The following is a 14,136-nucleotide window of genomic DNA, read 5'->3' on the forward strand; positions in this document are numbered from 1 at the left end:
GTACATTTTATCAATATACTTAACACTAAAACAATAACACAATTTGTTTCTTTGATTTATACTGTCACAAATTTCAGAACAATGATTATTAATTATAGCATGGAGATTAAGATATCCCTCACATAAACTTACTTACTTAGCAAATGTCTTTCTCTTTCATATAGAACAGTTTTCCAGGGTTTTCTTCTTCCTCCTCTTCTTTTTTTTTTTTGTCTTTTGGATTTGAAATGAATGTTTATTGCAATGAAAATTGTTTTGTTAATCACTTGCAAGTGAGCACCTCTGCTCTGTGTAAGATATTGTATTAGACAGTAAATCAAGACTGTTATAAGAGAAGGAATTTGGGAGGTTATTATCAAGATATGTCATTCCCCAGTCAGTAAGACCGAACTGTAAATGCCAGATGAGTGGGAGGCAGTGAGTGGCATAGCATCTCAGAGGAGGGAACAGGGGGAAATCACTGTGACCTCCGGAGGTAAGGAATCAAATCAGGATGTAGTGTGCTGGCAGGTCTGATCTAGCTGTTTCTCCTTGTGTCATTGGTTGATCCGAAGGTATTATATAGCTCCTGTTGTGAGGATGGTTGACTTTGCCACATCTTATTGAAACATTACAGTTTTTGACTTATTTTTTGATTGTTATTGTTTGCCTATTATTTATACCCGTGTGTTTCCTTCTTGAAATCACAATGTGATGGTAAATTTGTGCCTAGCACTGTCTTACCCTTGTGATGCCATCCACTCTATATCATGTTGGATGAAACATACAAAGGCAGAGGCAATGTTTATGTAAACCCAAAGACTTTGGGGGAACTACTAAAATGACAAATCAAATGGAGAAAACCACAAGGCACAAACACAAATCCACTTATTAGTATGAAACTATTACATTTCCAAGGGTGTCTTAGCCTAATTTCCCAGCACATTGTCTTAGTCTGTGAGCCCCTCACAGTATGGGATCCTCTTTATCATCTATCTCTGCTGGGCTCCATGGGAGTCTGAAAATGAAACATAAAGTAGGTCTCTCTGCTGCGGCGTTTTATGCAGTGGCTGGGCAGTAACTCTGCCAGAATATAAAGGAGGTCATGCACTTCGTGTAACAGTGACTCCAGAATCCAATTAAAAAGTTTAGAATAAGGCACAGTCATTCCCACTTAATCCGATCACGGTTTAATGCAATCCTCTGCTTATTTCAGTCAGCGCCTTTGGAGCCAAATCAATTGTATGTCGCTGTTTCCACGTTCACCTCCGTAATTTGATCACCTTCAGCTGTCTAAAAAAATAGCTCAACTGGGAAATCTGGCAACATCTTTTAAGAATTGCCACATTACGTAAAGCCCAACAAAGAAGGTCCAGAATACCATCCCTAAAACTGAAAGACAGAAACAAAAGTTCAGTTGTCCAAAATGGAAGTGGAATAGGGTGTGGCGGAACTGAGGAGGAAGATTCTTGCAGTCTTAGCAGGAACTGAAAAAATACTCGACCTCTTCTCTGATACCATTCTAGCTCAACTGAAGGTTGTCAAAATATTAGGCAAAACTTTCGGCATTATGGTAGCTTGTTTCCCAGTTGAAATAATAGAAATGATATTAATGCATTTATCTGAAGTTTACAGTACATTTCAGATGTGAAGTCATCTTGTATTTGTTGTGTAAGGGTGTCACACTGAGCTTCCTATGAGGCAGGTTGGCATTTACCTCATGAGTGGGCAGGGTGTATTGCTTAAGGGAAGGCTGAGAAGGCCAATGAGGTAAGAAAGGCCCCCCTTTATTCTATTGGAATTTGAGTCATTCCAAATATGTACACAATTATCATAAAGTTTAGAGTAGACTCAGATGGTTAATTCTGCAAATTGAATGATTTCTGACTGTCCATAATGGAATTAGAGGATTAGTTTGGTCTGTGCAAATATGGGTGAGATTGGCAAACTGCAAGTATTGGTGATTGAAAATTACCCATTTCACATTGCCTTCAGAGCTGTGCTACCTGGGATTTCTGCAGCTCAGATACAAGTCAAAGGGATGAAAAAACTAAATGTAAATTGGTATCAACAGTCATTTTGAAAATACGTTAAATGGCATATGCCGCAGTTCCTCTTGATACACTGGAAGAACAGCTTCAGCTGCCTGGAGGGTCACTTAGGTAGTCTAATGCGACACTTTTCAAGAAAGCTTGGAAGTGGAGCAGGGCTGTGTCTTTCCTTTATTAAAGTCAGGTGAGTCAAGTTTTTTTTTTTTTTTTAAACCATACTCATTTTAAAGCCTAACTTTTGTGTATCTGATTGTTTTATTGTGTCCTGCTCCATGAAGAAGCGTTGAATGGTGTTATTAAACCCACATCTAACTTTGAGAATCTGTGTGATACCAAAATATGCCTCCCTTTAGGGGAGGAGAGAGATATAGGACCACATTCTCTTGTCTGAATTTGGACGAGAAAAGTGGAACTGGGAATGTGATTCCCATCAGCATCTAGCCTTTAATCTATACAAATGAAAACTCAACTTAATAAATTCTTATAGTAAAACAAATACTTTGTTCTTAGTGAGTGCACCACTCAAGGCTACTCTTGGCAGCTTATCAACCATGCTTGAAATGTCTTTAAGTGTTTTTTTTTTAAGTTGTGCTCTCCATCCTGGCACATTTTTTATGTTGTTAGAATTTTGAACAGAGGGGCAGGAAAATCAAACTTCCTATTTAATTTGAGGTATTTGCATACCTTTTTCTAGATTTATTAGCATTTTAATGTGATAAATCAAATATTTACTGATTTTAAATTTTTATTTAAAACTCATTAGAATATCGATTCTGGGTTGCTCTAACGTTCTGGTTTGCTGACTTAGAAATAAATAACTTACCGGGCCTCCCCGGTGGCGCAGCAGTTGAGCGCTGGGTTGCAAAGCTGCCCAAAGCCTCCGTGGCGCCGGTTCGATCCCCGGCTGCTCCCCAGCCACCAGAGGAGGGTCCCGCATGGCGCGCAGACCTCTCCTGCCGCCCGCTGCTCCCCTCAGCAGTGTACTTCGGTCCTTCTGCCTGCTCTGCTCCCCGCTCTGGCTCTGGTGAATTCTCTCACCCTCCCGCGCTTCTGACTGTACCCAGTACTTGTATAAATAAATAAATAAATAAATAAATAAATAAATAAATAAATAAATCTTTAAAAAAAAAAAAAGAAATAAATAACTTACCTTAATAAGCATCTTTACTGTAATCGTTTTTAGAGACTAAAAATTAAGAGAGCAAATGAAAATGAATTTATAGTGGAAAACAAAGAATAACAGTATAAATTGGTGTTTGTAATGACATGCATTACAGCTGCTACAAAAGTGAAACTACTGTTCAGGGGAAGTCAGGGGCCAAACATTGTCACAGAGCATAGGAATTAAGAAATAATTTTTATTATTTTCTGAGTTTTTATGATGGTCCAGATGCTATGCTTTATGTATTTCATGTACACCTCACCACATTCTTATGAATTATAGAGGAAACTTTAGGCTGGTTGTTATACAGCAACAGGCTTAAACCCTCAGCTTTCTGATCTGTTAAAATTTGGTGGATTTTTTTAAAAAAGATTTATTTATTTATTTATACAAGCACTGGGTACAGTGAGAAGTGCAGGAGGGTGAGATAATTCACCAGAGCCAGAGTGGGGAGCAGAGCAGGCAGACTGATGAAGTACACTGCTGAGGGGAGCAGCGGGTGGCAGGAGAGGTCTGTGCACCATGTGGGACCCTCGCCCGGCAGCCGGGGATCAAACTGGTGCTGCAGAGGTTGTGGGCAGCTTCACAACCCAGCTCTCAACCGCTGCACCACTGGGGAGGCCCAAAATTTGGTGGATTTTTTAATTAATATTTTTATTGATCTATCAAAAATATTTGCATATCTCTATATTTATTAGCATTTTCATGTGATAAATCAGATATTTACTGATTTTAAATTTTTATTTAAGCCTATTTAATTTGAGTATTTATATCATTGGAAGCTGTGCAAAAATTTTGGACTCAATTAGTTGACATGCATACTGTCAGTGTCTGAAAACATGCAAGAGAAAAATGAATTCTTGTTTATTCTCTGCTTATAGGCATGAAGTTACTGTGCTGAAATGTTGCATTAAGAATGAGTTTTTAGAAATTATTTGGCCATATTTCTAGGGGTGCATGATTTTTGCTGCCAGGCTAAGGTCTGTGAGGCGAGGACTGCCTGGGTACTCTGCTGCCTGGTGGACAATGTGCATTTGATACGGGATAAGCATCCAAGCGTGGTTGCTTCACCTCCTGTGAGAACCATGCTTTCCTGGCTCCCTGTCACGCACAGACAACCTCAGGGCAGGTGGCTTAGGGGACTCTTTTCCCACAGAGAAGGGCTTTTGGGTTGATTTTATTAGTAGTCATTGAGGAAAACAATCCATTCTTAGTTGCATCCTTATTTTTTTCCTCCATCTATGTAAATATTGTGCAGATGACCATTGGAATACAGAAAAGTATCTCTCAACTCTTGTCCTTTAAACATGGGCCACTCAATAAACAAGTATTGAAGACATGAATAGATTCCACAGTCAGCAAGGGTTTCAGGGAGACCAGTTCTTTGTAAGAGCTGATTTATATGTGTTAGAGTAGGGAGAAAGTCAAGGAAGCATCAAGTCAGTTTGGAGAGAACTGTTTTGGAGGAATTGAGCGGCTGGTGAAAGAAAATGTTGAAATATTGTCAAAAAATAGGTGGTAGTCACATTTTGGAGGGCACTGAATTTCTGACCAAAGAGTGCTGAGTCAGTGGTGTGTATTGTCCTTCAGAGTTGATTACAGCAGCAACATAGTCAGACTTCCTAAGCCTCAAAGACAAATTTCATGCCCTCCTAAATTTCTGTTGCTCAAGTAGGAGCATTTTTCACAACTGCATTTAGTTCATGAACCATTTGATATGAAGCCACTGTCATTTGCTGGCATATATTATTCCACTGTGTTCGTGACTGTGATAGTATTGTTTTAGTGGTTTCTATTCCTTGTCACTGAGGGCTACTTGCCTGAATTATGCTTTTGATTTTGTCTGACCTCTTTGTAGAAGAACACAGAGAGAAAAAGAAAGAAGTTAAATGAACATTTTATAATCCAGAGAAATTTGCTAGTCACTTTTACATATATAACTTAATTATATTTTATATACTTTCTTAATCCAAAGAGTATTAATAAGGCATACACAATTTTTAAAAATGCAAAGCCACTAGAGAAGAGGAAAAATGAAGGAAGCTAGAGGAATTTGTTGCCAAAAAAATGCCTGCTGTGAGGACTTTTATACTTGCTAGATGTGGGACAAATGAGAATAGGAACTCTAGGTATCTTATTTACCCTTTTTCATCTCCATATAGTACAAAGTCCAGCATGTAGCAGGAGCTTAACAGATATTCATTGAATGAAGGAAGGAATGGATAAAATTTGTAAAATGTACCCTGAGGTAACTGAATTTGCTAAATGGATTAAAGAGATTTTTACCTAATTATATGTCTGGCTATACTAGTTTGCTAGCTCTAAGAATATTTGGAATGCTTACCAGAATAATTGATCCTGGAACAGTTGATAGAAAATATTCTTCTTGCCAATAATCAGTTACTACCAGATGATCAATTTTCTGTTGTGTAACCCCACCAGGAAATCTTTCATTAGGTCTTATAATTTATATGTCACCAGGAAGGACACAAAAAGTCAGAGAAGTTGAATTATGGATTTACTTTCTACATATCAGAGTAGTTAAAATGCTTTTAAAATTGTTTTCTATTTAATAAAAATGTATTACATTTAACAAATGATATAAATTTTGGGGGTGCATCTTGACCTCATGTCACTTACCCCCCAAATTCTAGTGCTCTTTCCACTATCACATTGACTCCTTCTACCCTCCCCTCCCTCACCTCTCTTCTTCCCAACCTCTGGTAAACACTAAATATTTCTCAGTCATTGATTTTTTTTTTTTTGGTTATAATGTATTAGTTTGTTGGCTTTGGTTATTTATATTCCACATGTGAGAGGAAACGAGCCATGTGTGTGTGTGTGTGTGTGTGTGTCATGGAAAAATGCATCTTTTGATCAAGACATTTTCATGAACTTATATAATATGGTATATGTGCAGCTACATGCATACACATTAGTTAAATGTTAGGCTTTTCTCAATAGAGGTGTTTGTGGAACTGATGACATGGCTAACTTCTGCTTGCTTCCTTTTGAAATACTGATTACTCTCATTCCTGGTGAGAGAGCACGTTAAATCCATTTCTGGTGATGGTTGATGAAGGGCCTGTCCTCCCTACCTGCAGGGACACAGAATACAAAGGACTGCAGCTCTCCCTGGATCAGATCTCATCCTCCAAACCAGCCTTCTCCTACACCAGCAGCTCCACTCCTACCATGACTGACAATAGGAAGGGGGCCAAAGCCAGACTCTCCAGCTCAAAGTCAAAATCTAGGACTTCCCCGTATCCTCAGGTAGGTGCATTGGCTGTTTCACAACTTACTTTTTCCATGACCTGATTTGATCTTGCCATTGAGGGAGGATTAAAACTGTTTGGAACTGCTATTTGGTTTTAACAATTTTTATTTTTATTTTATTTTTTAAAAAAGATTTATTTATTTATTTATTTATACAAGCACTGGGTACAATCAGAAGCGTGGGAGGGTGAGAGAATTCACCAGAGCCAGAGCAGGGAACAGAACAGGCAGACTGACGAATACACTGCTGAGGGGAGCAGCGGGCAGCAGGAAAGGTCTGTCACACCATGTGGGACCCTAGCTGGTGGCGGCCCGGGGATCGAACTGGCGCTGCAGAGGCTGCTGGCAGCCTCGCAGCCCAGCACTCAACCACTGCACCACCAGGGGAGGCCTGGTTTTAACAATTTTTAAATGTATAAATATGGAAAGCTTTCTGAAACTTCTTCTCTTTTCCCTTCTTCCTCTAAAATAACTGTGCTAATAAAAATCTGAAATGAGGCAAGCAGTCCTTCTGCCCACCTGTGACTATGCAGGTGCTTTTCACCCATTCTCTCCCTTCACAGGGCAGCAGCCTTCCTGCCCGCTGTGAACTATACCATGCCGGGGCTTCTCTTCACTGACCTCCCTCAGCAGAGGCAGCTCTCAAGGCTGTCCGCCGGCAACCATGCAGACCTCTCTTAGCAGACCTGCCCCTTTGGGGGCAGCTCTTTCTGCCCACTTGTGTCTATGCAAGTTTCCCTTTTCCTTCTCCCCTTTTTTCATAATCAATCTGCCCTTTTGGATATAAAAAAAATTCTGAACCGACCTTATAGTTTACTGCTTTACTATGAAGGTTATGAGAGTTTCTGTTGCATAACTGAGTCTCAGAACCATAACGATAACTATAACTTTGTTATTTCAAGGAGCTTGATCCTAAATCCTTACCCCACAATGATTAACCAGAAGGATGTACCTGGCATAGCAAAATATGGAAAACAAGAGCTTGAGGTAGAAAAATTCAATCTTAGGACAAGATCTGAAGCAAAAGGATATTAAGAGGTAAAGGAAAGGATCAAGGATATACTTCAGCATCAGATTTGAACACAGATGGGCAATTTATGAGAAGGAATGAAACAGAGAGGACCGTCCAGATGACAGGAGTGCTAGGAAAAGCAACTCTCTTCCCATCTTTGTGAGGTGGTGAGCCGATGAGACCTAGGAAGTTATTCTAGAAACAATGCAAAGTACAAAGATGAATCCAGATTCTTGGAAGGAAAACATTTTTCTGATCTTACCTGGAGAGATTAGGACAGAACTGTGAATTCCCATTCTTAACATCTGTGATCACTCCATCCTTTTCTTTAAGGGTACCATGCCTAACTTCCTGCAGTTTATTAGAAAAGCTCAGGAGATGATTCTTGACCAATATAAAACCTCACGATTGGGAGTCATTTCACGATGGCCTTTATCATTTATGTTTTTAGTGGATTTTTAAAGTAAAAGTGGTAACCTAGTGAGTATAGAAATTATTTCCTTACTAAATCAGAGCTGTTTTATCCTGTTTATTTCAAATATACGCTGTTTGAGGAATTGCTTTTCATCAAATTAATGGTCACTAAGAAGCTATAATTTGGAAGATTATTTTAGCAGCTTCTTATGTGAAGATGAGAAGATTATGGCCCCCAAGATAGCAAATGGTTTGAAATCTTCCAAAGGACATCAGATTTCTTCACTTTGATGAAAGGGTGAGGAGTAGATATATGATGTCTGAACATTTTTCAGTGCATACCTTCTGTTAGGTGGACTGATTGTTTTATTTCTTAAGTGTATTTTAGTTAAAGTCACTTTGAAGGGGAGGTGTTGCGTCTCTTTATTAGATATCTAATGAGAAGTTCTTATCACTATCCTCTACTTTGGGAAAAGAGATTTCCTGTCTCTTCTTTCTATTTGGAAGGATGATTACTCCTTTGGGCAGTTCTCTTCTTAAATATGTAGACATGTTGGACACACAGACGAAAGATTTTAAAAAAAATTTTATTTATTTATTATTTTAGAACTGGGTTACGGATCAGAGGCGGGGGTGGTGGTGAGAGGATTTACGAGAGACAGAGGGGAACAGAACAGGCAGACTGACTGAAATACACTGCTCAGGGGAGCAGCAAGCGAAACAGGAGAGGTCTGCTTCGCCATGTGGGTCCCTTCCCTGGCCAGGGATCCAACTCACACTGCAGAGGCTGCGGATAGCTTCACAGTACTGTGCTTAACTCCTTGTGCCACCAGGAGGCCCCCAGATGAGAGAATTTAAATTAGGAAAAAGTAAGTTAAAAAGGAACTTATCCCTTGTTGTACAGCAATTGAGCCACCAAAACAAAATCTGTCAACTGGGCTTCTAAAACTTTATTGTAAGTCAGTGCTTTCTTTCATGCTTAGCGCTTAATAGCTAACATTCCCGTTAGTATAGGGGTAGACTAACTACTTGTTAAAAAAATGTTTTAACTTCCATTACACTACTCCTATGTATGTGTGTGTTTCTATGAGGAAGAGTAGTAGTAGTAGCAGCAGCAACAGTAGTAGTTAATTAGAAAGTTACACATTTTATTTAAACAAGAAGAAAAGCCAAAGAGTGAAAATAGAAAACCCCTCTCTAATCTCATGTTCCCTTTCAAAAATTGTGCGTTCTTCTAGAAATGTTCTAGAATGTGTACAAATTGCACACATGTATACACAATTGTCTATATGGGATTTCCCTGTTCAGTTGTGTGTTCATTTTTGTGCTTAATACTTACATAAATGTAGTTGTTAGAATTTTGGTCATATGTCTCACTTGAAATTATGCAGTCATGAATTAAGCTTACTTAACATTTATGTGTCTAGCAAAGGTTATTCTTTAATTGTGTTTACTTTAGGTAATCATGGTATTAGATCAATCTTTGACTAAGTTCCTATTACATGAACTACTAATATATAGAGATCAGAAAGGGAGCACATTGTCTTTGCTTTGAAGAGCTGCTGGTGTCAAGAGGAATAGGCATTTGCTGTTAATTGTCATGGGGTGAGCTGAGGTCCCTCTAGGGGACACATTGGAAAAGCATGATGTTCAGGACAAACTTATAACTCTTTGCTGGATGAAAACAATCTTGGAGTCTAAATACTCACAAAAATTTTTAAAATTGCTTCTCAAAAGTCATAGATGGTACAAATTGTCCTTATATTTTTAAGGGATAGTACATTTTGATTTTCTATGTGTCATTGTTATTTGTGTCTTTGACTCAGTAGATGCTTAGTGCCTGAGTCAGAAAGATGCTCTGCTGCCCATTGTGGTAAATGAGGATAGGGGTTGGGGCAGCAGTACTGGAATATAAGGAAGTGGCATGAGAAATGCCCTTAAGTTTTGCAGTACAGTTGGAATGATAAATTATGTGCTAGAATAAATAGTGTATAGGGGATGGTGTATACAAAGGACTTTATGAATGTTATCAGCTACAGGAATGTAGCCTGGATGACTGGGGAAGATTGGCTTTGTGGGTAGAACTCAGGGATATGGGCAAAAAGAAAAGAGAAGACCACAATAATAAAGACATGCAGGACTACATTGTTGGTGTGATTGGGCTTGGGGAGAAGTTGGGAAGTGTAGGTCCCTGTGGTAGGAGACTAGGGTGATAGTTGGGAAACATTGATTGGTGCCAAATATCTGCTAGGTCAAGGAGTTTAGAGTTTGTTTTGTACAGAACCAATAAAAAAATTGAACAGGAAATGAGAGTATTCCTGTAGTTGGAGCAAGATAGATTAGTTAGGAAATTCATTTGAGTAGTCCTGGTGTGAATCTCTGAAAGTCTAAACTAAAGTTCTCTACTGATGTAAAAAGCAATGTGAAGAAAAGTGGAGAGCATTCTTTTTTATCTCAGGCTGCTTGGATCTCTTCTCATTGTGAATATATATTGATCATTATAGACTGATAATGAAATTATACTTCTAAAGCTTACTTTTGTAGGTAATAACATACTTACACTGAGTTTCTCTTTGTATAATCAATAAATGCATAATAAATACATTTTTAGTTACTGAATGGGCAAGCTTTAAATTATATTTAATTTTAAGCACTTTTGCTTTTACATCAAAATAATGAGAACATCTTTTCTGTTATTTCTATGTTTACATATTTTTGTGCCAGTTCTCATCATCAGTTTTTTTTTAAAGATTTATTTATTTATACAAGCACTGGGTACAGTCAGAAGCACGGGGAGGGTGAGAGAATCCACCAGAGCAAGAGCAGGGAACAGAACAGGCAGAGTGACAAAATACACTGCTGAGGGGAGTAGCGGTCGCAGCACGAGAGGTCTGCACGCCATGTGGGACCCTTGCCGGCAGCCGGGGATCAAACCGGCACTACAGAGGCTACAGGCAGCCAGAGCTCTACCACTGTGCCACCAGGGCAGGCCCTCATCAGAGTTTTTAAGAAGCAGTTTCCAGAGATTGTGGGGGTAACATCTATTTATGTAAATGGCTATTTAATGATTTTTATGGATATTATTTATTAGGCTCTTTTCTCTCTCACATATTAGGCATATCTGGAAATTTCTGAGAGATGTCTGATGGAGAGTAAACAGCAATACTGCTTTCTGAATTTTTTAGGGACTCTCATTTGAACATGCACGACATGCAAAATTTGTAATTTGCTGCCACAACCCAGTTTGTCTGCAATAGTAGATGAACCGTAATGTCCCTTCCTAGTATGAAATGACCTTGGGAATGATTTTAGACTTGATTATATTATAGTCACTTAATGAATGAATTCATCACCTTTGTACCTCCGTGTATTACTCTAACAAGAAAATAGAATTGTTTTGAATGGTTTCATAAAAATTGTCATTAGAAATATTATAGTTAATTTCCAAAGATTCAGTACATAGATCCTATCCTGCTGTATAGTGGCAATTTTACCATTACAATAATTGTATTTAATCACCACTGAGTTTATATGCATGTGAATAGCAACTTAATGTTTTTTCATAGTTCTGTTGAATTAGAAATACAGAGTTTATGGAATTTATTTTTCAGACCTTATCCCTAGCAATTGATAGCAGTGATTGCTACAACATTTTTCACTTGTGTTTATGACCAATAGCAGCTATTCTAAACAGTTGGAAGTTATCTTGTGGTTTCATCATGTCAGTCATGAATAGTCTCCTGATTCTAGTTTCCTTTTACACTTTCCATGTTGGCATATTTATAGTGCTAACATTTATTACAGACAGTGTACTGCCTCCTGTTTTATTGCATCATCCTGCCCTCCTTTTGCTTTTTCCCAAGTCAGTAATAATCAATGCACTATATAATTCCATAATAACAGTGCAGTGCATAACACTGTGTGTGCTCCTGAAATCTGAAAGTATTTAATCACTTTCTACAGATACAGTGTAACACTTGCAGGTTTACTTCACATCTGTTATTTTAAATAATCCCACAGAATCCTCTTAATTTTCATTGCCAGCAATCTGGCCTCATTTTGGTGAAGGTAGACATTTTTACTGAAAGTTTTTTTCTGGCCTCAAAAATACACCAGACTGCTGTGCTGACTTTTTAAGTTACAGAGAAAATAAAATAATTTCTTGAGCATGGTTGTCCTTTATACATAGTGCTTTCATCACTTCCAGGATAGCTATCACTCATTTCATGTTACATATATGACACAAAACATGTAATCCTTGAACACTAACAACAAAATAATTTTACTGCATCTTATTAAAAAAATTAGGTTATTCTTTCAGATTTTTAAAAAAACATATTTATTTTTCTATTTTCCTACATTGTGGATCATAGTTATTGTTCCCCTTAGGTACAGCCCTCCCACCAATAATCCATCCACATACCACCACCCACCTCCCCCGTCTCTCTCCGCTGCTCTGACCACTCCTACTTCTCCCCTTCTGCAAGACATGGATGGATGATCGACCCACAGGCCTTGTCTTTTTCCTGGAAACTTGTTCTTTCCTGGGTGAGGTACCTGGGCCCTAGACCGCAGCAGACCAGGCTGCTCTTATCCCCAGGTGCAACTGTGAGGCAGGTAGCAAGGCAGAGCTATTCAGGAACCTCTGGTAGGGCAAGTGTGTGGAGTGGTTCTCTGGACCCCTTGATTCTGGAGCTTCCTGTGGTATAGCAGATTGTCCCATTTCAGGCCAGTGTGGTCTCTGGGTTCTGTACCTCCTCATCCACACTGGTTGTACTATCCATTCCGGTGATTGTTATGTGATGCTGTTTCTGAGTCTTACAATTCTGGCGTTGAGATTCTTTCAGAATTTTTTACACTGTAAAGACTTGTGTATGTTTTCTAGCAATGTGTAAATTTGAGATTAATCTCTCTCCTGTAAAAATACTAGATTATTAGAGTAAGCCCTTATCAGCTTTTTATATTGTCTTTTTAAATGAACCTCAGTATTGCTTTAGAAAATTATTTAGAAATAATTCTCAGTCAGGAGAGAAGTCTGTTACAGGTTTGTACTTTGGTTTTTACTTAATCTTGTATTTGAATACCTGTCATGTGCACTAAAATGCTAAAGGTGGGACCTTCAGGAACCGTGTCCATGGTCTTATTGGGAACACAAAGCCAACATTTTATTTTTATTTATTTATTTTTAAGATTGATTTATTTTATGCATACAAGAACTGGGATACAGGCCAGAGGTGCAGGGGGCAGTGAGAGGATTCACCAGAGACAGAGTGGGGAACAGAACAGGCAGATTGACTGAAATACAATGCTGAGGGGAGCAGCGGGCAAGATAGGAGAGGTCTGCTGCGCCATGTGGGTCAGCTCCCTGGCTGGGGATCGAACTCGTGCTGCATTGGCTGCGGACAGCTTCCTAGGTTGCATCTTAACCCCTTATACCACCAGGGAGGCCCAATACCAACATTTTAGAGAGGAACTATAAGATGTGGTCCATTTTTAAACCTCAATGCCATGATTCCTCCCTTTTCATTTCCAGGATACATGGTTGGGGGAGGAGCAGACAGAGAGTCTAGGGGCTGTTGACTGATCACTAACTTCTCTGATCACTTTTAATGGGATCACTTCTGCCACATACTTCTTCATAATCAGCTTCTTTACACCCCCAGATTTACCTGTCACTACCCTACTTCCCTGTATTTTTTGTTTGTTTGCTCTCATACTTCTCTGTCTTCACTCAGTAGATGGGTTTCAGGAAGAAACAGTGTGCCTTCTTTGAAATAGTTAGTGAAGTCTGCTCTTCAGGGCTCACTAACTTGCAAGGGAATGTGCAAGTTAAGAGTGGTCTGTAAGAGTGTCTGCAGAAAGAAGGTGATGTGTTTGGGAGATATGATGGATAGAATGTTGATACAATGAAAGAGAACTAACAATGGAATACTGTTTCTGGAATAGTCTACCTATGATATTATAGAGAACTTCTTTGTTCTTCACTTTGTTTTGGAGCACAGTAGTATTAGCTATTGGTAAAGGTATTCATGGTAGATGAACTAGGTAGATGTAATTTGAAATCACACCATGCATGTTTTTTCTAGTTTATTCGAACAAGCAACTGTCTTAACTAAACTGCTTCATTGATGTTAACTATCTTAAAACATTATAACATATAGTAATATATTTCATATAAAATATATCCCCAATAGTGAGAATCCAGTGATAACAAAGCTCACAAAAACAGATGGCTAGGGTCT

General features: G+C 38.7%; 1 protein-coding gene across 1 annotated transcript in view; it reads left to right on the forward strand.

Moving 5' to 3' along the window:
- SIM1 (SIM bHLH transcription factor 1) overlaps positions 1 to 14,136 on the forward strand; it is a gene marked incomplete at both ends in the record, with an annotated part of 66,473 nt that overhangs the window by 35,921 nt on the left and 16,416 nt on the right. Inside the window, one exon of the mRNA XM_084227901.1 lies at positions 6,297 to 6,465. Coding sequence (XP_084084027.1) covers positions 6,297 to 6,465 — 169 coding nt within the window. The remainder of the gene's footprint in view (positions 1 to 6,296; positions 6,466 to 14,136) is intronic.

The sequence above is a fragment of the Talpa europaea genome (genome assembly GCF_964194135.1).
Source record: "Talpa europaea genome assembly, chromosome: 2".
Lineage (NCBI taxonomy): Eukaryota > Metazoa > Chordata > Mammalia > Eulipotyphla > Talpidae > Talpa > Talpa europaea.